The following is a 27679-nucleotide window of genomic DNA, read 5'->3' as shown; positions in this document are numbered from 1 at the left end:
ACTGGCAGGGGCAGATGTGGCACAACGTTTTTTTCTGTGAACTTTCTGGGGTAGATTTTAGCTTAAAGTGAGAAATTTCCAGCACCTAGTGCGGAGATGTTTTCCTCTGGCCAGATGGTTCTAACTGGTTTTAGTCAGCAATATCCTAATCCCAGGAATGTGGACCTCATTAGCAGGGAAGAGTGGTAGGGAGAGACCCAGAGAAGATGCTGAAGTCAATTAACAAACGGACAGAACAGACATCAGCCAGTTAAAAATTGTATCACTGGGTAGAATGGAACCTAAAGAAAGAGCACTTGTAATAAAGAAGTTCAATGGAGTCACAGAAGAGGCAGAAAATCTATACTTCCATTTCCTATTAGAAATGATCTACTTTGATCATCACTCCATCTGTTGCCAGGCCACAGTGAAAGTCAGCTGTTTGACCTTATCAATTATTTATAATCATAATATAATCTCAAATAAAAATAGGATGCATTGTGAAAAATATAAGACACAATGATCCATTCTTATCCCTAAGTGTGATAAAGATGAAGTCTGTCTTCCCCCACACCGAGGCCACAGTTACAGACCTCTGCAGGTGTTTGGTAAATCCCCAGATGCCAGGCACTGTGCCTGGTCAAATGATGACAAAATCCCTCTAAGAATGGGCTGTGTCATTAAAGGTGTCTGCCTTAGTCAGACCTCTTGAACTCCAAGGCTATTGCTCTCTACCTTTTGTTCTCTATAAATTTTTTTTTTAAGATTTTATTTATTCATTCATGAAAGACAGAGAGAGAGAGAGGCAGAGACACAGACAGAGACACAGGCAGAGGGAGAAGCTGACTCCATGCAGGGAGCCCGACATGGGACTCGATCCCGGGACTCCAGGATCATATCCTGGGCTGAAGGCGGCGCTAAACCACTGAGCCACCGGGGCTGCCCTGTTCTCTATAAATTTATAAAACCAACCATACCAGCCTTTAGTTCACCAGCTCTCCTTAATACGTCCTCAGGTGGTACCATATTCATTCAGTTCAACAGACATTTATTACCCAGTGCCTACTGTGTGCCAGGCACTACGGGGTTCAGAGATGACTAAGAAACTGTTCCTGCTCTCAAGCGGCTTACAATCTGATGACATTCTAGTCCTTAACTTCAAGAAAATGCACTAAATGCAAAATTTTAGACTCCCCAAAGGCCATTTATTCATGGACTCTCTAGAGATCCATGAATCCTAGATTAAGAATTCGATCCAGGGACGCCTGGGTGGTTCAGTGGTTGAGTGTCTGCCTTCAGCTCAGGCTGTGACCCCTGGGTCCTGGGATCAAGACCCGCATCAGGCTCCCCGCAGGGAGCCTGCTTCTCCCTCTGCCTGTGTCTCTGCCTCTCTCTGTGTCTATTACGAATAAATTAATTTTTTAAAAAAGAATTCAATCTGTACAAAACCAATCATTCACAACCAAACACACAAACAGAAAGGAGTCCAGAGCAAGTTCTTCACACATGAATAATTGAGTTATAATTAGAAAAAGACAAAGAGTTTCAGAGCATACACAGATAGGAATCATACAGCATCCTTGGTTTACAACACGGTAGACTTAGGGAGACGGCAAAGTGAGTCTTGAAAGAAATATGTGTGCTGACCTTGAGAAGCACCTCAAGCTAAAATAAGGCAACAGCCTAACTGGGTAGGACACTTTCTATTCCAACCTGCAGGACAGCTGCTTGGACCTCAGTTTCTTTTCTTAGTTAAAAATGAAAGTAGAAAAACAACCATTTTTGAAACTATGAACATAGAATAAACTAAGCAAGGCCAGATTTCATTTTTTTAGGGCTCAGTCAGTTCATGGATTCCCTAAAGAGAAGTGAAATTACTCCAGTTCCTTGTCTCATGCAAGAAGGCGGGAGGGGGGTGCGGGGCAGGGGGGCGGCCATGGGGAGTTTCTGTTTGTTATTTTATGTTACCTCTGCATCGTATCTGACTGCAGCAGAGAACAGTGAAAACGCATTCTCGACAGTAATTCCGCGCTTGATAATGTGCTGACAAAGCTTTCTCAGTCGGTTTTCACAGTAAGACGTGGCCAAGTCCAAAAGACCTAAAAGCAAAAAGTATGGAAGGTTTAATCAAGTTTACGCTAATTTCCCACAATTTATGAACATACATATTTCATTTTACCAAAAAGTTATGTAGATAAATCAGAAGTTCCTTAGTGAATAATACTCTAAAGTTTATTAAATAAATCCTTTTCATGCCTTACCTCCCCACCCATCCCAGAACTGACCTCCCCTACACTCACTTCATACAACTTCTTCTACAACACAGAGGGGAATAAACAGGACCTCCCGCCCCGATTTTGTTTCCAAGATGAGATGCTAAACGCATTAAGCAATGTATACTTCAGTATCAACAGATTAACATAGTCCACGATCGTAACTTGTGGCCGCAATTTTTAACCATAATAATTATATAACACTATTTTTAAAGACATTTACTTCAGATACGGTCTGAAAGCCACGTAAAAACCAATAAATGACACACTTTCACACTTCAGCGCTATTAGACTATGAGAGGGATTCTGACCGCGCGGCTCGGCCCGTCCCGGCGGCTGAGGTACCTATAGCATCCTCGGGCGGCAGGTCCACTGCGTCTGTGTAGAGGTACTGGAGAAAGGCACGGTACACTGGGTAAGAAAACTGGTCTATTTCTATCACCTCCTTCATATCCTCGTTCCAGTAAGACTGGAACATGGAGCGAAAGTGCTCACACCTAAACAGAACATGGAAAGTTACCTAGTGCGGTATTACAGGCGTCCCTACCTACTGCTACACTGGGGCCCACACGCTCCAGGATCAGGAACCTTTCGCTAGCACAGGCTTTCGCATTCACTTCTTGCATATATTCACTTGCATTTTTTTGACGAGTATCTCCCATTAAATATTAAGAATTATAAACAGAGCCTAGAAGTACCACGCGGTACACCGAATATAATTTGACAGTCCTCATTCAGATCAACCACTCTGCTCACTTGTTTTTCTTAAAAAGTGTTGTAGGGAAATGCATTTTAACAATGAAATTAAAAGAAATTCAGGAATGAGAGTTCAAACCTTTGACTATATCAACATCATTTGGGGACCCCTGGGTGGCTCAGCGGTTGAGCGTCTGCCTTTGGCTCAGAGCGTGATCCTGGGGTCCCAGGATCGAGTCCCACATCAGGCTCCTGCATGGAGCCTGCTTCTCCCTCTGCCTGTGTCTCTGCCTCTCTCTGTGTGTCTCTCTCATGAATAAATAAAGAGAATCTTTAAAAAAAAAATCATTCAAATAACTTATTTGGTTTTTAATTTTCACGTAATCAGCATATTCTTAAAATGGCTTTAAATGTTAACTGGATTACATTTAGGCTGATTATTATCCCATTACCTTACATGCTAATTTTCCTTCTTTTCTGATACATCTTCAAAACAGCCATCAGGCCTATATATTGTTCCTCTGCTTTGACCTGCTCCCTTTCCGATCCTCTCAAGCCTGTTACCAACTTATGTACAAAATATATTCACTAGGAGGGTCACAAATTTCAAAAAAACCTAAGCGGGTCTTTTTATGTAGTATTTGCATGTAAAAAAGCCACCTGCAGGAGAAACTAATTACTAAAGACTGAGATTTCTTAAGTAGGCAATATACTTCAGTTTTAAAAAGCCATCTTTCCAGGTCCTTTTAAAATGAGATGTGGTGTAAATAAACACAGTATTTTCAAAATCCATTCACAACTAAAAGAATGGCCCCAACTCCATAAGATATTGCTTCATCTGAATAGTAAAAAGAAATAGTTGTCTAGGCAAGGAATGAGCAATTGAAGGAAGAGACGGGCTGACCACAGGTTCACAGAAAAAAGGAACATTTCCAGTTCATCTTTTAATACATTGGTTCAGATATTTACTTTCTTAGTAATGACTGACATATAGCAGTAATGACTGATACATGGCTTTTGTGTTCCCTTATATCATGTTATTTTGTAAATAGATTTTTATTTTTTAAAGATTTTATTCATTCATGAGAGACACACAGAGAAAGAGACGCAGGCAGAGAGAGAAGCAGGCTCCATGCAGGGAGCCTGTCCGGGGACTCAATCCTGGATCCCAGGATCACGCCCTGGGCCAAAGGCAGACGCTCAACCACTGAGCCACGCAGGTGCCCCATGTAAATAGGTTTTTAACTAAATCTCAAAAGGGTCTTGTAAATGGGCAGTCCAACTCTCAATGGCCTCACTTCATACGCCTCTTTCTCAGTAACGGAAGCCTCAGGGAGCAAGGGTCCAAACGACTATTAATAAACACAATCCCGTCATCTATCTAAAGAACATTCCTTTAATTAGGAATTAGATGGCCCTCATGGTCAGAGACCCATTCTGGACCATGAGAGTTTTCTGCTTGGGGAAAAATGAATCTTTAAGTGTAAAAGAGGACATACTCTTCATTAACAATGTTTTATATTTTTTTAAGCGTGTAAATTCATTTGTCAATGGAAATAAATAGTCACAAGATCCTCATTTAAAACACAATATAGGGATCCCTGGGTGGCGCAGCGGTTTAGCGCCTGCCTTTGGCCCAGGGCGTGATCCTGGAGACCCGGGATCGAGTCCCACGTCGGGCTCCTGGTGCATGGAGTCTGCTTCTCCCTCTGCCTATGTCTCTGCCTCTCTCTCTGTGACTATCATAAATTAAAAAAAAAAAAAAAAAATTTAAAAAAATAAAACACAATATAGACAGGGCTCCTGGGTCGCTCAGTTAAGTGTCAGACTCCTGATTTCAGCTCAGGTCATGATCTCAGGGTGGTGAGATCAAGCCCCCGGCATCGCCCAGCACAGAGACTGGGATTCTCTCTCCCTTTCTCCCACCCTCGGCTCACAGCGCGCACACTCTCTCCCTCTCTCTCTCTCTCCCTCTCATTCTCTATCTAAAAAAAAAAAAAAAAAAAAAGGAAGGAAAAAGAAAAAACCCCAACACAATATAGACAAATATTTACACTACCACATGCCTTTTCAAAAAGGCACACGAGTGCACATTTACACACATGGGCAAAACTCTTTGATAACGCACGGATCCTATTCACAAAGATATTAAGTTGTACCATTTCTCTCTACTGCCAAGGCTATTATTCCTTTTCAGTCCCCATTTTGCGGAATAACAAAAAAAAAAAAAAAATGGAGAATGCAAAAAAAGAAAGAGTTATTGATATCTCTAAGCTCATGCAAAAATACCTGATTTTCAAAACAGCTTTATGCACATGGATATATTTCCCATCAATTCGAAACTTCAGATCAGCAGTTTCTGGACTATCAAATTCTTTCTTCAGTGATTCAGCAACTGTTAAAAAGTCTTCATGTTCTGAAGGCAAAAACACATTATTAATACAGAAAGCTCAGGAAACTTTCTAGAGTTATGAAAGATTTCAAAAAGATAACCATCAGCATGACGAATAATTCCATCAGATTTTTTTCAAGAATTCATGTCTTATTTGACAAATCAATTTCACTGTATCAAAATAAGTATCTTGAGTCTACAAACCACCTAAAATAAGTAGTTGGAAAGGCCGATTACCAGTCTTACATACTAAGTTAGACATTTTAAAATGTCTATTTTTTAAAAGTAGAAAAAGTTATAGTAGATTATATAACTACTTACTTAAAACTTCAGTGGTTCTCTTCAAGGACCAAGAATTTATCCATTTTCCTTGACCAAGACACCAAGAATACCTTTACTCTGCTTTGGGGTTGCTTCAAGGGGATGATAAGTTCAACCGAAGGAATGGCAAGAAAATAAATGTACCAGTGAAGTAGCAACGCTACACAGTCCTGTTCTTATACAGAGAAAACCTACATCCTAGGTATGTGGAAGGATACCACCTTAATCCTAAAAATAAAGGCACAAACATTAATGCCTACGTGCTATCTAAAACCAGAGCAAATTTACCCAGTAACAATGTATACACAAAGGGAACAGTTTCACAAAAACATGATCACATAGCCTGATAAGAACCGCTGGTACGACTATACGTAAGTAGTACTGTGTCCTTAGGAAGAAAGGTGAAGGCACTTGTACAAATTACATAACACCTTCCTGCGCCGTATATGCACGAGCAAAGGAAAACAAGTAGAAGGCTAACAGGGAAACAAAAAAGATTACTGAGCTCACTGGCAATGAACACAGGTGCTGTGAATAGAGGCAACAGGTGTGGACCACCCGCAAGATGAGAATGGGGCTGTGTCTCAGCAGCCTGCTGCTCTTGGAGGAGCGACATCTGCTAAAACGGAGGCTGAAACTTAGCAAATAAGCTTATCTGTGAGCTTTTTTAAAAAAAATATTATATTTATTTGATATAAATATAGAGAGAGTGAAAGACAGAGACAGCAAGAGAGAGCATGACTGGAGACGAAAGGGAGAAGCAGGCTCTGCACCAAGCAGAGAGCCCAAGGCAGGGCTCCATCCCTGGACCCCGGGACCATGACCCGACCTGAAGGCAGCCGCTTAATCGGCTGAGCCCCCCAGGCACCCCTCTCCAGGAGCTTTATCATCAGAATCTCGCAAGGAAATGGCATTTGCCCATACCCTCCCCTGAGCTCCCAGAATGAGAGCTCTCCTAACTATGGGGGAAAGTGGACAATCTCTCAAAAATCAGGTTTTCCCTGACCCCGTAACCTGGATCCCTGGCAAATAAAAGAAAGGAAATGACTAAGATGGCAAGGAGCCCAGAGATCTAAATTTCTGCCCCACCCATACACAAAATAGATTCCTATCAGTGCCCCCACTTCTGCATCAGTCCTAAGGGTTGAAATAACCCTTTTCCCCCTTTTGGTTCCGGGAAACAACTACAATAACTCCTTTCAGAGAAGTCTTCTTATGAGGTATTTCCTCACCATCTGACTTTTTTTCTAACACTCAGTTGAGATGGTAAACTGAGAGGAAAAAAACTCTTCTGACTTTTAGTGGGTAGATGGGAAAGAAATCACCTGGGAGATACTAAATGATCTTATCTTTTCCAAACAGTATTTTAAAATGTTACACCTTAAAAAAAAAAATAAAATAAAAAATTAAAAAAAATAAAATAAAATAAAATAAAATGTTACACCTTTTCTTCTGAAAAGGATGTCTTAAAAAAAAAAAAAAAAAGAGGATGTCTTTTCAGGATTAGGATTTTTGAGAGGTAAGTACCTGGAGAAGCCTTTCATAAACAGGTTAAGAAGCACACTGGAATATGAAGATGTACGCAGTGTGTGGCTGGACCTGCCATACGTGCATGTGATTATGCTCAAATGGTCCCATTCTGTTAACTATTTTTTTTTCAAATCACAACATTCACTGCAAAAAAAAGATATTGTAAAAAAATATATATTGTAGGCACAACGGAGGGGCTCAGTTAAGTGTCTGACTTGATTTTGGCTCAGAGCCCTGTGTCGGCTCCATGCTGGGTGGAACCTGCTTGATTCTCTCTCCCTCTGCCCTTCCTCACCCTCCACACACTCTCTTTAAAAAAAAAAAAAAAAAAAAGTATATATTGTATTATAGAGAACCTGGAAATGTTCTATTTATTTCACTTTGAATTAAGCAGCAGTTTAACTCTTCGTAAATACAGTTGCCCCCATGACCATAAAGACTGGTCACCTGATGATGACTGCCAGCTGTCTGACACGCCTGAGCATGACATGTATTACAAGGCTGGCCTTCACTATCAATTGCTAAAGCAATCCAAACCCTATTGTTGACAAGAGCTACTCATTTTCAAGCACAGGCCATCATGACCCACTTATTCCCTCTGCATATAAAGAACAACACAGAAGAAAAGCATCAGCAAAAATGGCAGAAATGTACAAGAAATAAAAGAGTTTAAACTCCTCTTGTTGATGGCTACTCAGCTTTATGACACCTCACCATTTTCCATCAATGAACTCTTGAAAAAGACAATATTCAGTAAAGGGACAGATCTATATAACCAAAGATCATCCTAAATTATACTACCCTAATACCTTGGTTTTTATGCCCTTCTGACATAAAAGTACTTGAGATTGGTTTAAAGAAAAGGAGAGAAGAAAGTGGAATTAATGTGCCATCCTAAAAATCACAAGTTTTTCATTTTTTACCGTTCGTTTTTGGTTCATATTGAATTACATAATAAATTTAGTATAACAAGAACACTTAAATACAGGTTATTCAAAAAAAAAGGCTACTCAAACAAATATTTGGACACAAATACTATAACAGCAGTATTCATAGCAGTCAAAGGTGGAAACCATCCATCAAATGTTATCCATAGTTGCATGGATAAATAAAATGTGGTCTATACATAAAACACACTTTCATTCAGCCATAAAAAATTAAGTACTGATATATACAACACGGATAAGCCTCAAAAACATCAAGTAAAAGAAGCTAGACCCAAAAGGTCACACATTGTATGGTTCCATTTATAGAAAATACCCAGATCACGTAAATCCCTAGAAACTAAAAGCAAATATGTGATGGCCAAGGATGGGGAAAGGGAGAATGAGGAGCAACGGCACAACAGGTACAAGGCGATGAAAATGTTTTAGAACTGGATATAAATGGTGTTTGCACAACACTGTGGACATACTAGATGCCTCTGAATTGTACACTTTCAATGGTTTACTTTATGGATGTAAATCTCACCTCAATTAAAATGAAAGCACTAAAGGGGAGAAAATAAGTCCTATAACATTTTATAACATACGAACACATTTTATTATGCAAATCTAATTTGAGGAAAGGAATTAAAGCTTTTGGAGAATAAAACATTCTAGAACCTGAAGGAGCCCACAACCAGCAAACATAGAAGCACTGGCCAGTCGCTAGTACCGCTCTTTTTCTGAGTGGAAGCAGCCCTGGGCTTTCTTACCTACAGACAGGAGGCGCCACGAGACGGCAGGCGTGGCAAAGCAGGCGAACACGTCGTCGGTGCAGGAGAAGTGGGTGAGGTGAGGCAGGACCACCGACTGGCCCCGGCACTGGCCCCACATGTACACGTGCCCGCCCTGGGTCTTGGCTGCCGACGTGTGCGCCGAGTGGCAAGCCGCGATCTCTACCACCCTGGAAAATTTTAAGAAAAATGTATGTCATTTATTTATCAGAGACGCCTACAGCACACAGCAGAAGATAGAAGATAGAGGTCATGCTTAAAGCACTGCACACAACAGCTCCCGACAGGGACATCAGCTGTCAAATCAGGCATAAGGACAAAACCAGAAGATCACAGCAAGAGTACCGTGGTCTCCCCTGGCTCGCTGCTCCACTCCTCATCCTAACCTCATTCCCAAGGTTACTAACTAACTAACACAAACTGTTGAGGAAAACTTGGAAGAAGGGACTAGAAACCAAAGTAGGTGAGGAAAGTGGACAGAGGCAAAATGTCCTGATAGTTCCCAGGGCTTAGCCAGTGGCAAAAAAAAAAAAAAAAAAAAGTACCTTCTTTAATATGACTTTTTCTCTCACCCCTTAAATAAGCACTGGCCTTGGGGTAATGGACTCTGAACTCCTAATCCAAACGGACACCATGCCAGACACATTTCTCAGTATACTTCTTAGGCACGGTTCCACAATCAGAAGTCAACCCTCTAAAACTTGGCAAAAACTCACGATTTGGCTGAACAAAGCATTTATTCCGGCAACACACATTAAATCAAATCAATATTTAAATTGATATTGTCCTTTTAAGAGATTTTATTTATTTAAAAGCTGTTTTAGTTGGCTCAAAGGGAAAGTCTGTACTACAGTCTGAATTTCTACATGGTGATAGACCCTACTTTGCTTCCCTACTAGACGGGTCACAAGAAGTCAGTAAGAATTATACCAGGATGCACTAATGCCCACCAATCACAGACGGTTATTTTTGAAAGCTGCACAAGAATAATACCAAGTTCATGTTCCTTCTGGCTGCGACTCAAAATCTTGTTCAAAATAACAATGTTAATAAGAAGAAGAGTTACAAAAAAAAAAAAAAAAGAAGAGTTACAAAGCCAAACTCCATAGCTTCAGCACACACAGTCCCAAGTCCAAAACCACACATATAATCCCGAGACACATTACAGCCCAGTTACCTTTCTTTCTCCACCATGATGTGTGCCGGGCTTAGCAGGTTATTTTTATTGCCAGTTCCCAGCTGCCCATACGTGTTAGCTCCCCAGGCATAGAGCAAGCCCTCATCTGTTAGTGCTAGAGTGTGTGCATAGCCGCAGACAATCTGCAAGTAAATTTAAATGGTCACCGTAAATAGGAAAACAGGAAGGGCGGGGAAAACATCTACCTAAAGGTCACAGCCAGCTTCTGCAGAATGCCAATTCATCATCAGGTATGGACTGACATTCTCTGGAACATTAAAGAAGCATTAGAAAAGCCTAAGACTGAGACCACTAGATTTTTCCAATTGCTTTTTTTTTTAACTTGTCAAGACTGATGTGTCACCCCCGTGGTGTCCTTTCTCATCATGAGAATTTAGGGAAGATAGAATTTTAAATGTGGAAGATGAAAGCACACAGTATTGTCTGAAATAGATTCACTGGAGAGTAAATCTCCAACTTTCTCCAAGTCCGAGCAGAGAGCTAGACAGGGGGAGGCGCGGCGGAGCCCAGCACACGTACCTGGTTCACACACACACTGTGCAAAGCTGCCACTCTCACAGGGGTCAGCTGATTGCCATTGTTTCCCAAGCCTAGCTGACCATTGCCATTGTAACCCCAGCCATAGACCTTAGAGAGAAAGGGAGAGAACAGGCTTTTAAAACTGGTAGTAAAAATAATAATAATAAAACTGGTAGTAAGAGGGACAATATAACATGCAGTCCATCTAGACAAATCAAGTACTTTTCCATTTCCAACACCCAATTCTACTCCATGTGATCCTGGAAGGGATCTCCAAACAGAAGGGAACTGGGGGGCAGGCGGGGGTGGGGAGGCAGATAACAGAATTTGGCATGAGCTCCTACACCCATAACTTACTGTTTGGATAGCCTTGGGGCAAGTCATTTAATCTCATTTTATAAATGAGGAAGCTGATGCTCGTTAACAATTATTAAGCACCTTTTATAGGCCAGAGCAGGATAAAAGGTACTAGGGATACATTTTCGGTTGCAGTTTAACAAGAGAGATGGACACAGGCCAACTCTTTGCAGCCAGGTGGCGAGCGCTAACCTGGAGATGCCATCAAGGCACTATGAGAGCAGAGAAGGGACAGGAGTTAGCTACAGGAGGCAAGTCGAGGACAGACTTTCAGAAAGCACGTCTGAGCAGGGCTGAAGGATAACTGGAAGTGAAGGTGCCCCAGGGAGAGGACACAGAATGTGCTGGAGGCAGACTCCAAAAACAAGCAGGTGGGGCTGGCAGGACACCTCCAGCAGAGCGGCAGGGCAAAGCACTACGAGGGGAAGGGAAGGCCAAGGGGATCAAGGGCCAAAACACGTAACAGGGCCAGGAGAAGGCATCGAGGGGTCTTCCGCTGAAACATTCCAAAACCAAGATTAATATTGGAACATCTTGGAAAGATCATGCCGGCTGCATATAAGGGTGCCTGGACCACGTGAGGTCAGAGGCAGGACGGCCATTCAGCAGATAAACGTGTCTGTCCTTAGCACACGGATGAGCTCTGCCGAGGCGGTGACAGTGGGACGGGAGAGAACAGACGGGAAAGAAGGTCCAAAGAAGACACAACAGAACGTGGTGACCCCTTAGAAATCTGGCAAAGGGAGGCAACAGCTGGAGGAAGCAGAGCTGGACGGAGGTCAGCCAGCAGCGGCGAGGGTTAGAAGAGCAAGCATGGGACGCAGGACCAAGCACCGACCAGGAACAGAGTAAAGGTCTGGTCAAACGAGAAACCTGAAATGTGGGGCTGCACCTCAGCGATGTGGGCAAACAGATGGGGCTTTTCAGGGCCATGGGACAGAAGGGGAAGGGGGACAGAGGACCTAAGGTACTAGCAAGAGGCGGTTAAAAGCACTTTCCACATCATAAGAGCAACAGGTTTTAAATTTCCGCAGAGAAACCTGGCCACAGCCATCAAAGGTCTTAATGGCATAGCCCCGACCCAGAAATCTCATTCCTGTGAACTTTTTCAATAGAATACTTACATAAGTGTGCAAAGATACACAGGAGCTCAGAAAGTCAGTGCTACAAGCTTGATAACAGCAAAAATTTAGGAACAATTGAGATTTCCATTAGTAGAGCTCTGGGTGGGGGTGATCCACACACAGAAAACTAAGCAGCCATTATAATGGAAAGCAGCTACAAACGGTCTGATAATAGGGGTAATCATCTGTGTTGTCAGCAGAAGCTCACAGCAGAATCGAATCAATCCCAGAGAAAACCAATACCCATGACAATCCCATTTTTTTATACTAGACAACTGTATTCACCCATATAGAACTGCTTATAGAGAAGAGGATATTTATTAAACTATTACTAAAACTGGAGAAAAGGTACTCACTTTTTACTTTCCATGTTTCATTTCCTTTGTGACAATAACCACATAATTATAATTTTGAAATTAAATTCATTTTTAAAAAATAAAGGAATAGTGAAAGAATACTGGGTTGGAGGATGTCCAATGACTATCCCAAGAAATTCTGAAATCATCCAAGATGACATCAAGATTGATTCAAAAAATAAGTTAACACATCTGGTGAACATGGCATGAGAGAGACCTGTCAAATCACTATGTTGTACGCCTGAAACTAATGTAAAAGTGTGCGTCGACTCTACTTCAATAAAAAAAGAAAACAAAAACAAGAGAGAACAGATTGGTGGGGGCTGGGAGGCGGGGCAAAATGGGTGAAGGACGTCAAAAGGTACAAACTTTAGTTATAAAATAAGTCATGGGGCTATAACATACAGCATGATGACTCTAGTTTATAACACTGTATCCAAAAGTTACCGAGAGAATAATCTTAAAAGTTCTCATCACTAGAAAAAAACTGTGTAGGGACAGATATTAACTAGACTTAGGTGGTAATCATCTTCACCTATATGCAAGTATTGAATCATTATGTTGTACACCTGAAACCAATATAATTTATGCCAATTATACCTCGATAAAAATAATTTAAAAAAAAGAAGTTAACATAGGGGAGTATTCAGAAAACTCTCAAGCACGCTAGCACCGCAATGCATAATCCCTACATCTATATCCACAGACCTGTCTTGGTGGGGCGCTGGGCGGCTCAGGCAGTTAAGCGTCTGCCCTCATATCAGGTCATGATCTCGGGGTCCTAGGATTGAGCCCCAGGTCCTGTTGGCTCTCTGTGCAGAGGGAAGTCCACCTCTGCCTCTCCCTCTCCCCCTGGCTAATGCTCTCATGCGTGCGCTTGCTCTCTCGTGTGTTCTCTCTCAAATGAATAAAATCTTTAAAAAAAAAATCACTTCAAAGACATTTACCTTTGTATAATTTTGCTTCACTAAGACATTCACAGATTCACAGGTCCGTGCAAGTAAAAGTTACAACCAGAATAATTGTATAGAAATAACCATCAGCTCAAAGGGAACCATGGTAAAGAACCACCAAAAGCTGACTTTTTTAAAAGTAACCAACAACAATTAGGACAAAAAAATTCTGCTTTTGCAAGTTGCTTCCTCCTGTGAGCAAACATTCCAGATGCAGGCCCCCTGGAGTCAGTCACTGCTTACAAACATTAGCTAACTTTAAATAGCGCACACTTGATTTTTTTCATTGGATGAAAAAGGTAGTATCAAATTCTTCATTACATTAAATCACAAACACCTATGGACATTAGACTATTTGGATCTCACGAAAAAATAAAATTTAGACACATTAGTATCCTTACTTGCAGATAAATCTTGGAATTTAAAAATTCATACGGAGGAGCAAACACCCTCTAGATACTCTTCAATAACTAATCAGCCAACTATCAAGGAAACTATCAAAACAAAGCACTTTCCCTTCCATGATCTCATACATGCTCCTCATGGAGAAAATGATGTTTCACTGAGAGAGGAGGTGAGGGCAGGGGTGGGGGCAGAGCACAGAGACAGCTCACCTCACCATTGTCCAGAACAGCCATGGATGAGGTCTGACCACAAGCAATGCCAACCACCCTCTTAATATGTAAACAGTTTGTGACTTTTCGAGGAGTTGGTTGATTCGTTGTAGATCCTGATCCCACCTGGCCACAGTTGTTATAGCCCCAAGCAAATACCTACGCGAAACAAGGGGGAAAAAATTACTAGTAACAGGGTGAAAATTCTAGCTCTAACACATATTAATAACCATAAAATAAAAATAAATCCACTTAATGAATATTTACAATGTGCTACATGGCTCTAAATGCTTTCCAGGCATTAACTTCCTTAATTCTCATAGTAATCCTATAAGGTGACCCTGGGTAGGTACTATTTTCACCAGCATTTTATATATGGAAATGGAAACAGAGAGTTTGGGTGACCTTACCTGAGGTTCCACACCAGTAAGTAGTAAATGTGGAATGTGAACCCAAGAAGTCAGCTGTGCTCTTAACCACTATGCTGTCTTGCCTCTGTAATTCTGACAGAGGTGATTTTTCAATCTGGCATCAATAGGAAATAAGGCATACACTACCTAAGTAGCAGTGATATGAAAAATCTGCTTAACTTTTTGGGCACAGATATACTTTTCTTTGCCTTCATGGAAAGCATTCAGAACCCTACAGTGCTCTTCCCTGCCACGCTAACCACCAATACTGAACATTACGTAAGCTTTCCCGGTGACTGCCAGCCACCATGATTGTAATTACCAATCACAGTTACACAGTAAGGCTCACAAGTACCAAAGGGATGTCTGTCCCTACAGAAACGACATCAGGTTGTTAGGTACTGTTTTCTCGGGGTTCTCACCAAGCAGCCCCCCTCCTCAAATGCATCCTGCATACGCTTGGCCTGTGACTTGCCACAATGTGAAAACCAGATTTCTAACAAGACACATGTAGACCTCTAAACTAGTTAAGATCTAGTAAGAAAGATGAGAAACAAAACAAAAAATCACTTCAAGTTAATTACCAACTAAGCCTATCAGACAAGAGTGTGACCAGAAAGAAGAATTAGATGGGGTGGGGGGTGGGGGTGGGGTGACAGCCCGGGAAGGAAGCTCCTCCCAAACTAGGAGAATTTCTAAGGGCCCCGCCCCTCTCCCGTGCCCCAAGAGGTTGTCCTCACATATCCTGAGGTCTGGCTTCCACGATTCTTTCCTCTGTCAGCACTTCCTAGCTAAGCTCACATGTCTGACACTGCCTGAGACAGTAAAACCTATGGTTCATGCCTTCACAGAACATGCACTATAGGTTCACTTCATGGGTACAAAAGAACCTGCAAAACTTCCTGAAACTGGATTCCCAGGAGTATCTAGGATAATAATGCAAATCTTTAGCACAATTATCCAAAGTAGCATATGCTGGGACGCCTGGGGGGCTCAGCAGTTGAGCGTCTGCCTTCAGCCCAGGACGTGACCCCGGGGTCCTGGGATCGAGTCCCACATCAGGCTCCCTGCATGGAGCCTGCTTCGCCCTCTGCCTGTGTCTCTGCCCCTCTCTCTCTCTGTGTGTGTTTCTCATGAGCAAATAAATAAAATCTTAAAAAAAAAAAAAGCATGTGCTTACAGTTAAAATAAACCAGGAATCCACGCTGCACAAAGGAGGGAATTCTAACTTTAACAATCATCCTTCAGGCACTTCTCAAGTATCCCAAGCTCCCTTGCAATGTAGCTGCCTTTTATTTAAAAACGGACCGGGTTCCACCAACCAAAGGCAGACTAGCCAACTGTGGATTCAAGGTGTAAGATCTGGGTGCTACGCCTAGTTCCAGCACATCTCACCCATGAAACCTTGCTCTCCCTCAGCTGCTCTGGTTTCCTCACCCATAACCTGCCCTACATAATAAAATCACTGTTAACACCACTGAGGGATTTTAAACAGGAGAACAATACGATCTGTGTTTTAGAAATCACAGGAGTAGGGGAGTGGGGGGGTGGGCTGGGTGGTGTTGGCGGTTGGCGCCCCAGTCTTGGTTTCAGCTTAGGTTGTGATCTCGGGGTTGTGAGATTGACCCCCGCACTGGGCTCCTTGCTCAGCACGGAGTCTGCTTGAGATTCTCTCTCCTGCTCCCTCTGCCCCTCCTGCTCATGCTCTCTCTTTCTAAAATAAATAAATAAATCTTAAAAAAAAAAAAAGTCACAGGGGGCAGGGAGGTAAAACTTAACAGGTAGACAAATTAAAAAGCTATAGAATAAAAGAGATCATGGCAATAACCCAGGCAGATAACCCAAGGTCTGACCTAAGGTTACAGAGATGAAGAGAAATAAAATGAGACAAAAGATTAGAAGGTAGAGTCAGAGGAGCAACCTTTAAGATAAGCATGGAACTTGGGGGTGAGTAAGTGGCACAGCACCTACTGGAATGTTGGCAAAGTTATTTTCTATGACATCATTACATTTACCAAAAAGCAAAATAGACTTTAACGGATGGGATAGTTTAAAAGAATTAAAGTACAGAACTTGGTCAACGCATCTGATTTATAGTCTTAGCCATAAGAGCAGGAGACTCAACTCCTTAAGGCTGAAGTCTACTAGCATCAAAAGAGCAGTTGTGATCACATAGGTTATCTTAGAAAAAGAGTGTGTTCCCACGTGATTTTAGTTGTGCGCACAGGGCTACTAAGTTTCCACTATACCAAATATAAATATGGTCATTATTTTATTTTTTAAAAGGCACTTTCACAGTAGTCAAAAGTGCTAACAACCCAAATACCCTTCAACAGATAAATGGATAAATATGGCATATACGCACAATGGAATATTATTCAGCCTTGAAAAGGGGGGAAATTCTGACACCTGCTCCAACGTGGATGAACCCTGACAACATTATGCTCAGTGAAACAAGGCAGTCAGTCCTACAGGATAAGCACTGCACGATTCCACTCATAGGAGGTACCTAGAGTAGTCAAACTCAAGAAGACAGAATGGTGGTCACCAGGGGCTGGGAGGAGGATGGAGAGTTATTGTTTAGTAAATATAGATTCAGCTTTGCAAGATAAGAAGACTTCTGGCAGATGGATGGTGATGATGGCTGGGTAATAATGTAAATATACTTTAACGTCACTCAACTGACATTCAATAAATCACATGGGTATAAAAATATGTAAGTTTATTTTAAACATATAAAATTTGCGATCCTAACCATTTTAAGCGGTTAGAGACCACGGCAATGGTCCAGGCATATGATAAAATGGTTACAGGAAGTGGTTCTCACACATCCTGAGGTCTGGCTTCAACAATTCTTAAAAATGACTAGGATGGCAATTTTGTATTATGTGTATCTTACCACAGTTTGAAAATAAAGAATAAAAGCGGGGCACTTACCTCTCCATCAGCTGCCAGAGCCATTGAATGATGTGAGCCACAAGCTACTTCAACCACTTGCTTGATCAAGAGATTGGTACAGACTTGGATGGGAGCAATGCCTTGGTTGGTGGTCCCATTCCCAAGCTGGCTATATCCATTGTGCCCCCAGGCATAAACGACTCCATCTATATAAGACGGCCACACACAAAGAATCAACTCCAAGAAGGAATGGTAACTCCTATACTTTCTTTCCTGGACTTCGCACATCTTACTCTCCAACCTTATCTTCTAGGTTAATGACAAGTCCTTTCTTGAATGATTTTACATCTGTCTACCTTGTTTTCTCATCTGTACCTCACCTCTTTTCCTTACCCTTCATCAATGGTTACTTTGTAGGGAAGAGGAGGCAACGTAAAAGAAATTAAGATTGGAGAATCTTTTGGTAATCAAAAATTTAAATGTGACAAATAAAACTATACAAGAATTAGAAGGAAAAAAACTAGTGCATGCCTCTGTAACCTGGGAATAGGGAAGACTTTCCTATGACTCAACATCCAGAAGCAATAAAAGGAGTGATAAATCTATTCACATTTTTCTTAAGACTTTACACGGAAAAAAAAAAAAAACCCATGGGCAAAGAAAAAATTAAATATTAGAAAAAATACTAATAATTTCTATTACTAAGAGATAATACCTCTAATGTAAAAAGAGCTTCTACAAATACACAAGACAAAGACCAAGAACCTTTCAGAAATATGAACTGATGGTTCACAGGGAAAGAAATGTAAATGACTCTTAACCATATGAAGAGATGCTCACCCTCTTAAGAAGAAAAATGCAAATTCAGAAGATGGGACTCCTACTCAGCAAGGCTACCACCTAGCCACTACCGGTGCCAGAAGCCCCCCCATGTCAGAAACAAAGACCAGTAAAGAGTCCCTGATACAGCATCACCCTTTTAAAGAGACCAACTAGGTATCTGGTAGTAAGTGGACTCTAACGGACCCTTTCCATCCTGGAAGGAGCTGCCACGCATACTAACAGAAATCAACATATAATCGGGGTACATGTCTCCTGCCCACAAGGACTCAGCACAACTCTATGGGGACTTACAGAGTATTTAATCCACAGAGTATCTGATCCCACAAAACATCTCATCAGACCAAGGCACCCACTTTTAGCAAAAGAGGTACAGTAGTGTTCACATGGCCATGGGGCTCCTGGTCCTACCTCATGTACTGCAGCATGCACAAGATGCCAGCTGGACACAGCGATGACAAGCTGGCTGAAGGCACAGCTGAGGCATCAGCCTGGAGATGAGACCATGTGAAGATGGGATGCTAAGCCCCAAGGTACAGATTCGAAATCAGTGACCACTGTATGGTGCTGTTTCCCTAAGAGGTACAATACATGGGTCCAGGAACCAAACTGAATTATGTGAGTGACCCTACTGAGTAACCATCACCCCCAGGGACCAACTTGGGGAATCTGTGCATCCTGTCCCTGAAATGACAGGTTCTGTAGGTTCAGAAGTCCTGGTTCCCTAAGCAGAAACACTTCCACAAAGGGATACGGAAAGAATTCCACTGAACTTGAAGTGACGGCTGCCACAGGCACTCTGTGTTCCTCTAGGCAAAGGACCAACGGGAAAAAAAAAGAAGTCACCCCCACTCCCGGCAGGGGCAACTGACCCAGTCAGCAGGAAGAGGAAGGACAGCTACTACGTAATGGGAACAAGAGAGGAATGTGCTTGGCAAGGACGTGAAATTTGGTACTTTCGGTGCACACTTGCCCAACACTGGTGGTAAACTGAAACATACAGTAGCCACAGCCAGAGTACAGCATGGTTAGGGGCTCGTATACCTCACGGATGAGCATCTGGGTCACACAGGTCAGCCCCCTGGGCCAGACGCTAGCCAAACGTAAAGGGACTCTAGAAGGAGTGCTAGAGGATGGAGGCAATGAGTATCAGTTGTGGCCATGAGACTGGCTGCAGCAGAGAGGCCATAATTCATCCCACCAACAGTCTTCTTGTTTTTCCTAGGAAAAGAGGCCCTCTAGAATCTGGAGGAGCTATTCCCAAAACTCATCAGAAGACATGGATCTGAGCAGTACATGGGACAGAATGGATGAAAGCTGTGCTGTGTCACTCAGATGCCCCTCAGGATTAAGGACCTCATTCTTGGGCAGCCCGGGTGGCTCAGCGGTTGAGTGTCTGCCTTCAGCTCAGGGCGAGATCCTGGAGTCCCAGGATCAGGTCCCACATCGGGCTCCCTGCATGGAGCCTGCTTCTCCCTCTGCCTATGTCTCTGCCTCTATCTCTCTCTCCATGTCTCTCATGAATAAATAAAATCTTAAAAAAAAAAAAAAAAAAAAAAGGACCCTATTCTCCGGATGCTAGGCTGCTACCAGCTGCCTGTTCTCAGCCATTGGTCCTCTCCAGATTTGCCCTTGGCAATCACCTTCTTGCTTATACATTATTTTACTATCTTAAAATAGTATATATACTTATCTCTTCCCTTTATACGTGATGAAGCATAGGAAAAGTGACCTTCATGAGATGGTCTCCATTCCCCAGAAAGCTTTCAAAGCAGCCCCATCCAACGGGGTACCAGCATCTATTTCCCCAGCCCTGCTCTTGCCACACGGTCTCTGACAGACTAAAGGGCAAGCTTCAGGGTCACGTGAGGGTCTGGCAAAATCACCAAAGGATGGAACAGTGCAACCATACGGGGCTAGAAGGGAATGTGGGGGTGGGAAGGGCACGGGACAGGGAGAGCACAGAGGGGGAAAGAAGCATCCCATGAAGTTCTGACCTTCAAGGACACTTGGCCTTCAGAGACCGGATGCTGAGTCGGAGAAGTGGTCAGAAACAAGTAACTTTATAAGTAACCTAATTTAATGTTGATTCAGAAGACAAAAAAGAATTCTATAAGCCCTAAGTCTACATGGAAAATGATAATACTAAATGAATATTGATCTTCAGAGTAGTCACCAGATGGGACTAATTTTTTTTTTAAAGAAAGGCGAACTGCCACATGTAATGCTTTATTTGGACGTGTCTAAGGTCTTGGAAGCTTGACTACCCTATGTTCTCCTACAAATGGACTTTGAGAGCTTGTCTGGAGGTTCTAGCAGGGGAGCGCACCTACTCGTACACCCCTGACAATTCGGAGAGGGTGGGGAAGGTCATTCTCTCTGAGCACGCAGCATCCGGAGGGATGCACATGGAGCGGTGAGGGAGGAAGGGGACACCCACCACCCAGAGTAGCTGTATCAACCCTAGCGATCAACAGGGTGACAGATGTGGCAACCAGATCACTCTCACATCCTAGATTCCAATTTAATAATGCAGCACTGATCAAAACATTCCTAAAATGCACACAGGTTAGTAAAGCATGAAGAATTGAACACATTTTTAATCTCTATTCTTTCCCCAAAAACCTACTGAAATACAGTGAAGGGAACAATTTTCTTCAAAAAAGGCACAAACACTCAAGGACAAAAAGGACAATAAAGAAGAAAATAACAATAGCAGGGATGTGAACAAAATTTTGGAAGATGGAAGGCAGACAGATGTGGTAAGTTAACACGGCCAACCAGAGAAGGGACTATCCACGTCTGCAAAAGGAGAAGCCAATTACAACCCTGGAATCTCAGGGAGGCCCAGGGATCGGAGGGCCCGGCCACCACAGGAGATGTAAAGGCTGGTGTATCTAAAAACAGGAGCAGTTAAACCCCAAATCCTCATCCTCTTCCTGTGGGGTCAGGCAACTACCCCTTCCCAATGCTGGAATAAGACAAAAGACCTACAGCATTTAATTGCTGTGAATTTCTTATTGTGAAACAATTTCTCACTTTGTCCAAACTTCCTTCCCTCCCTTCTCCTATATAACACGACAAAGAAAATGAGTTAGGAAAATAATCTAGAGAGGCCCTAAAGGCCTCCATTATCCATGGAATACGACAATATTCTAGAAATGAAGAAATTTCCAGACTGAAGAGTCAACAGAATGATGAATACATAAAAATTATCCATACCAGAGTACATACTCATGATTTTTTCAGAAAATGGGGAACAAAGAAAAGATCCTTAAAGCTTCCAAAGAGGAAAAAAACAGTCATATGCAAAAATAACAGAAATCGCAATGGCATGAGAATCTCAATAGTAACCCTGAAACTTGAGAGGTGCGATGACTTTAAAGTTCTGAGGAAATAGGATTTTCAATCAGGAATTTGATTAAGTCCAGATGAACCACTGAACAACTGTATGTGTAAAATGAAGACATTTTAAGAGAATGTCTCAAAGATTTCTCTCACACTCCTTTCCTTGGGAAGCTACTAGAGAATGTGTTTTCACCTAAATAAGGGTATAATCCAAGGAGGAAGACACAGGGCACAATAGGGGATCCAGGGGCACCAGGGTTAAGCATCTGCCTTCAGCTATGGTCATTATCCCGAGGTCCTGGGATGGAGCCTTGCATCTTCGGGCTCCCTGCTCAGTGGGGAGTCTGTCCCTTTCCTCCTCATGCTCTCTCTCTCAAATAAATCTCTAAAAAAATAAAAAATAAAAATAGAGGATCCAGAAAGGACAAAGGTGAGGGGGTAAATGAAGTTCTGGGCTGAGAGCTGGATGGCGGGCCGACAGTGACCAGTACCAGTTAGAACGTGGGGACAGAGGGCTCCAGAGACAACTAGGTGATCTCAGATGTGCTGAGACACAATATTGCTCTATGGACAAGTGTTGGCATAACGACAGACCTATAGAAAAATAAGTGAATGAACCCCAGGAAAACAAACAGTTGTACAGAAAGGTGATGGCTCAGCTATAAATCACACAGAGTCCTAATGATGTAAATACTAAATATCGATTTAACCAAAAAGGTGATACTGCTATAGTGAAAGGATCGGGGGAGGAAAAGAAGTGGAAAAGAAAGCTAACTTCTTTTTTTTTTTTTTTTTAATTTTTTTTTTTTAATTTATGATAGTCACACACACAGAGAGAGAGAGAGAGAGGGGCAGAGACATAGGCAGAGGGAGAAGCAGGCTCCATGCACCGGGAGCCCGACATGGGATTCGATCCCGGGTCTCCAGGATCGCGCCCTGGGCCAAAGGCAGGCGCTAAACCACTGCGCCACCCAGGGATCCCAGAAAGCTAACTTCTATCTGCCATGATAAAAAGTGGAAAGATAAGATCTAAAATTGAAAATCCAGAAAAAGTAGTGTTAAGCATATTAATTTAAAAATATGAGATTAAACATGAGAAGAAACATCTGAAGGAGTTAGAAGTGGTTCCCTTCTGAAGGGCAGTTTCTAAGACTGAGGAGGGGTGAGGCAGAGGTTCTTCTGTTTTTTACTAAAAGCCATATACTACTGATGGCTTAGTGTTTTAAATGGTTTCATTTGTTTTAAAACTATTTGTTGGGATGCCTGGGTGGCTCAGGGGTTGAGCGTCTGCCTTCGGCTCAGGGTGTGATCCTGGGATCCAGGATCGAGTCCCACATCGGGCTCCCTGCATGGAGCCTGCTTCTCCTTCTGCCTGTGTCTCTGACTCTCGTTCTCTCTCTGTGTCTCTCATGAATAAATAAATAAAATCTTAAAAAAAAAAAAAAAAAACTATTTGTTATATATATAAAATATACACAAATACTTGTGCCATGCGTAGATCTCATACATAACATGTTTAAAGTATATTGTATAAAATGTATAATAATCAAAATTGGATTAAAGAAAACTATCCCCACAAGAAAATAAGTTATTATTATTTTTTATTTTATGTTTATTTGTGTTTAGATCTTAATTTTAACACTCAAGATAGTTAAGACTACATGATCTGGACTCTGGAAATAACTCCAAGAGTTATAATTTTCTAAGATCACCACGTTGAAGAAAATCAAGAATTTAAATATGTATGTTTTAGGGGTACCTAAATGGCTCAGTCCATTAAATGTCCGACTACTGATTCCAGCTCAGGTCATGACCTCAGGGTTATGAGATCAAGCCCCACACTGGGCTCTGCATTCAGCAGAGAATCTGCTTGAGATATTCTCTCTCCCTCTCCCTCTGCCCCTCCCTCAACTTGCACATGAGAGTACACATGCATTCTCTCTCTCTCAAATAATCTTTATTTTTAAAATAAATAAATAAATAAATAAATAAATAAATGTATATGTTTTAGTGTGTTTACTCTAAAAAACCACCCCAGTGTTTTATAATCAGAAAGCAATGACCAGTTAAAACTGGTGTTTGTTAGGGAAAAAAATCAAATCATTAGGTCACAAGACATGACAAGCAGAACCAGTCAGCAAAGTAGTAACTGCTTGAAAGAGCCAGTGTGATGCCAGAAAGCATGGTTACACAACATGGAAGTGAGATCATCACCTCATTATGCTCAACACCAGTTATATTCTCACTAGACATTCATGCTCAGATCTGGATCTCACAGCTTGAGAAAGAGGCAGACAGCCTGGAATAGATTCAGATTTGAGTTAAAGGCAATTAAAAAGCTCAATACTAAGACCTCTGGCAATATCCAAGGAAGCTGTGATTACTCAGTCTGGAGGGAGAGAAGCAAACAGAAAGTTTCCCCCAAGAAAATCAGAGGGTCTCTGCTAGAGAGAGCGAGAGTTAACATGCTTAAAATATAAAGGGAAGAATTCAGGTTATTCAGAGTCCTGGTTGCCCACAGTGCAGATAAATTACCAGAGAAGAAAGTTATATTCTCCTTGTTCAGTGATCTTAGGGTGGCAGAGATTAAGAGGAGAAGAATCTATCCCACATTCTTTCCAGATGGCACACACATGAATGCCAGGGACTAAACCAAGATTTCTTAGATTCAAGATTCAGGAACTACACAATGAAAGGAAAACCAGCATTATGTGTGTTTATAAAAATGTGCCAAGTAAAATCTGAAAGTTGCCTTGCTACCAGAAATCTATGGAAAAATTAGGCTGAAGGACTATTTCATTTGCTGTATCTAATCTTTAACAACTTTGCATTAGCATTCTAATGTTTGCTTAATTTGCGAGCAATGTTATGGCTGTTCCAGAATTAGCCTGAAGTGCTTAACTTTTAGTTTGGTATAGTTCCCAGAAATTAAGAAATAAACCATTCAAAATTATTTCATAAGGCCCCACCTCCCCTCAGCTCAGAATTAATGCTCGATTTCCCACAAACTGAAAAGCTGGCTTTGTTCCCTCTTTACCTTCGGTGCTGAGAAGGACATGTGGTCCACTCCCATAACTAAGGCTTTTAATCTTCTTTCCACATAAGGCTTCTAGCTTTTTGGGTACAAGTGTACTCTGATTATCTCCAGTTCCTAGACAGTTACTGTAGTTCAGTCCGAATACAAAGACCTAGAAAACAAATAGTTTTGTCTCAGTCAGCTGGCCTGAAGTTACACCAAGGCCCCTTCTCCACTCTGAAAATAAGACACACTAAGTTCAGTGTGACAGCTCAGTAGGTAGGAAGAAACTGATCTGATTAAGAAAAATTAAGAAAAAAACCTCTGCTGCCATAACTTAAGTTTTAGAATATCTAACCATACTATGATATTCAAAGAGTAGTAGAGGGTTAAGGGGTAGTAAAACTGAAGAAACTGAGAGAGAGATTATATTAGACACAGTCTTCTTGAATTTCAGGTTCTTTTATCCCCAACCTTTTCAAAGGATAAGGAGGTAGGCCTTGTTGGATACACTTGGGATAGTGGTAGGAGAAAAGATTGGAAGGAAAGTAAGGGCCAAGGGGATAAAGTGCCAAAAAACATACAAGGGAAAGTGGAATGAATGTGTCTATGGATCTTCCACTGCAATATTTCAAAACAGAGCTTGATATGAATAAATTTGCATTCTGGGATGATCGGCTGGCCACAATCTTTTCTCAGTCTTCAAACTTCACACTCAAATTCCACTCCGCATTTTGAGAGATTCTTACCTCATCATTGTCAGTAACGTACAAGGCTTCATTGGCTGAGGTGCCAAAGACACATGCTTTCCGAATAGATGCAATTTCTTGAGGTGAGAGCAGAGTGAAGATTGGCCACTTTCCTACATCCACCATGACTCTGGATTCAAGTAATTCTTATAAATAAGCCGACATCTCTGCCATAACAGAAAAGATCCCAAGAAAAAGAATGAAATAACCACTAAACTAAAAAAAAAAAAAAAAAAAAAAAAAAAAAAAACGGCACTGTGAATAAAAGGAAACAAAACCTAATTCCAAAAGAAACTACCTACCTTTGGTTAAATGGATCACTCACTTTCCCCAGCAACCTGTCCAATCCTTCCTCCACCGTCAAACTTGGGCCTTTCTCTGCAATGAGAGGAACAACTTGCTAGAACCAGCTGTTTGTCTTGCCTACTTGCAAGTCAGTACTTATCTGTTACATCCATACTCATGCAACCAGACAGCAGATGAGGAAAAGGCATGCTAACCGGATGAAACCACGGTCTCTCGTCATTTTTTCCTTAGGTTACTGAGATAAAGTTAAAGGTTACAGTACTAGTTTGTCTAAGACACTGAATTCTTGCTTAGGAGAGGGAGGGAGGGAGAAAGGGTGTGTGTGTGTACATGAATGTTATGTTATAAAAATCAGAATCATTACCTCTACCTCCCCGCTGTCCCACTACCACCCTGCAGGATACACCCAAAGATCCCCATCCCTTGTAGAAAACCACTGCCATACCAAGCAGCTGTTTAATGATGGGAATGCGACATCCCTCATGGGAGTCTAGAGTGGCAAGAATATTAAGAAGGACTAGCCTAAGATATACTGAATGAAACCATAAAAGAAAGGATTTATTCTGGTCCTGATTTCTATGACCATATTTTCTACATATATACAGATCAAATTTCATTTCACATTGAAAAAAGTTATCATACAAACAAGGGAAGACAATTCACCCTCATCTCAGTGTTCAAGGTCATAACTATAGCTTCCATGCAAGGGGCAATTAGCTTAAATAGTATCCTATAAAAAGCAGACATAGGTATAAATTTCCATAAAAGTCTAAACTTGACCTGTTTAAGGAATTTTATACAAAGAGCCCTGGTCATGCCTCCAATTCTTCTAGGGTTAAAAAGCATTTCTAGAAATTCCAGGGAGCTACACAGGCACAAAACCCTACCACGCCAAGTGAGTTTCCATTCTGGCTCTTACCTCTGGAAATTGAAATAGAACCAGTTTATAAATACAACCAGGATTTCCTAATGAGGTACAGAACTCCTGAAGTTCCTTCCTACTTCTCTCCTCAGACCTCTAAAAATAGCCGAGAGCCAGGCTCAAGACCAAGGCCTTCTGGGGTCCAGGACCTCTGAGAACACCTTGGGGCTTAGGTGTACTTAGCCAAGGCCTCAGTTTTCACCATCCAGGGAGACTTTTCCCATCAGCACTAACTTGGATGACAGGGAGGATGACTACTATGCCTCAAGAATCACATCACATATTCAATAAGCATTAAACACAATCAGGACGAGCTACTCCCCATCACTCCACAGCAGACTCCTGAAACAACATTTGAATGCTCTGAGAGGTACAGACAGGTGCGTGCTGGTGAGGACACACAAAGGATTTGGGGAAAGGTAAATAATACATTAAACATGTTCGAAGATGTTGTACACGTACAACTAGTACAAAGGGGTAAAGGAAAGTAAGTCTCCCTACCATCCCTCCCCAACCCTCTCCTCAAAGGCAACCACTGTGGACAGTTGTTGCTAATTCCTTCCAGAGGCAGTGTATACTTACAAAAGCACTGGGTATATGTGTGTGTAGAAGCCTTCTTCCCCTTAGTCGACAGCACATCTTGGAAAGCATTATAGATTAGTACATGTAGACGGACTTCATTTCTTTTCACTGGCACTTATTTTTTTTAAAGATTTTATTTATTTATTCATGAGACACAGAGAGAGGAAGAGACACAGGCAGAGGGAGAAGCAGGCTCCATGCAGGGAGCCCGACGTGGGACTTGATCCCGGGTCTCCAGGATCACGCCCTGGGCCGAAGGCAGGTGCTAAACCGCTGAGCCACCCAGGCTGCCCTCACTGGTACTTTTAAATAGCATTCCACCCATCAAGTTAACAACTTATCTGCTTCTACTGAGAGACTGTTTAAGTCACTGCTAGTCTTTTCCTAACACAAACAAGCCTGCAATTATTGTCTACATATATTATTGCATATGCACGTCTTTTCTGATATATACATTTATAAGATAAATTCCTAAAAATGAAGCTGCTGGGTTAAAGTCTAATTGCTATTTTATCATTTTTTTTAAGATTATTTATTTGAGAGAGCAAGCACACAGGAGGGGAGGGAGTCTTAAGGCAC

The 27679-nt window shown here is 41.8% G+C and overlaps 1 protein-coding gene across 2 annotated transcripts in view; it reads right to left on the bottom strand.

Annotated features, from left to right (window-relative positions):
- Nucleotides 1-27679, bottom strand: part of RCBTB1 (RCC1 and BTB domain containing protein 1) — a 48396-nt gene that overhangs the window by 6937 nt on the left and 13780 nt on the right. For both annotated transcript variants that reach the window (XM_025478368.3, XM_049099474.1), the window contains 11 exons: nt 25593-25668; nt 25291-25457; nt 24563-24713; nt 17377-17543; nt 14030-14188; nt 10626-10733; nt 10086-10228; nt 8888-9078; nt 5238-5364; nt 2598-2749; nt 1948-2078 (listed from right to left, as the gene is read on the bottom strand). In XM_025478368.3, coding sequence (XP_025334153.1) covers nt 1948-2078; nt 2598-2749; nt 5238-5364; nt 8888-9078; nt 10086-10228; nt 10626-10733; nt 14030-14188; nt 17377-17543; nt 24563-24713; nt 25291-25416 — 1455 coding nt within the window. In that variant the 5' untranslated portion in view covers nt 25417-25457; nt 25593-25668. The remainder of the gene's footprint in view (nt 1-1947; nt 2079-2597; nt 2750-5237; nt 5365-8887; nt 9079-10085; nt 10229-10625; nt 10734-14029; nt 14189-17376; nt 17544-24562; nt 24714-25290; nt 25458-25592; nt 25669-27679) is intronic.

The sequence above is a fragment of the Canis lupus genome, chromosome 22 (genome assembly GCF_003254725.2).
Source record: "Canis lupus dingo isolate Sandy chromosome 22, ASM325472v2, whole genome shotgun sequence".
NCBI classification, from domain to species: domain Eukaryota; kingdom Metazoa; phylum Chordata; class Mammalia; order Carnivora; family Canidae; genus Canis; species Canis lupus.
This window is presented reverse-complemented; position numbering and strand designations above follow the sequence as displayed.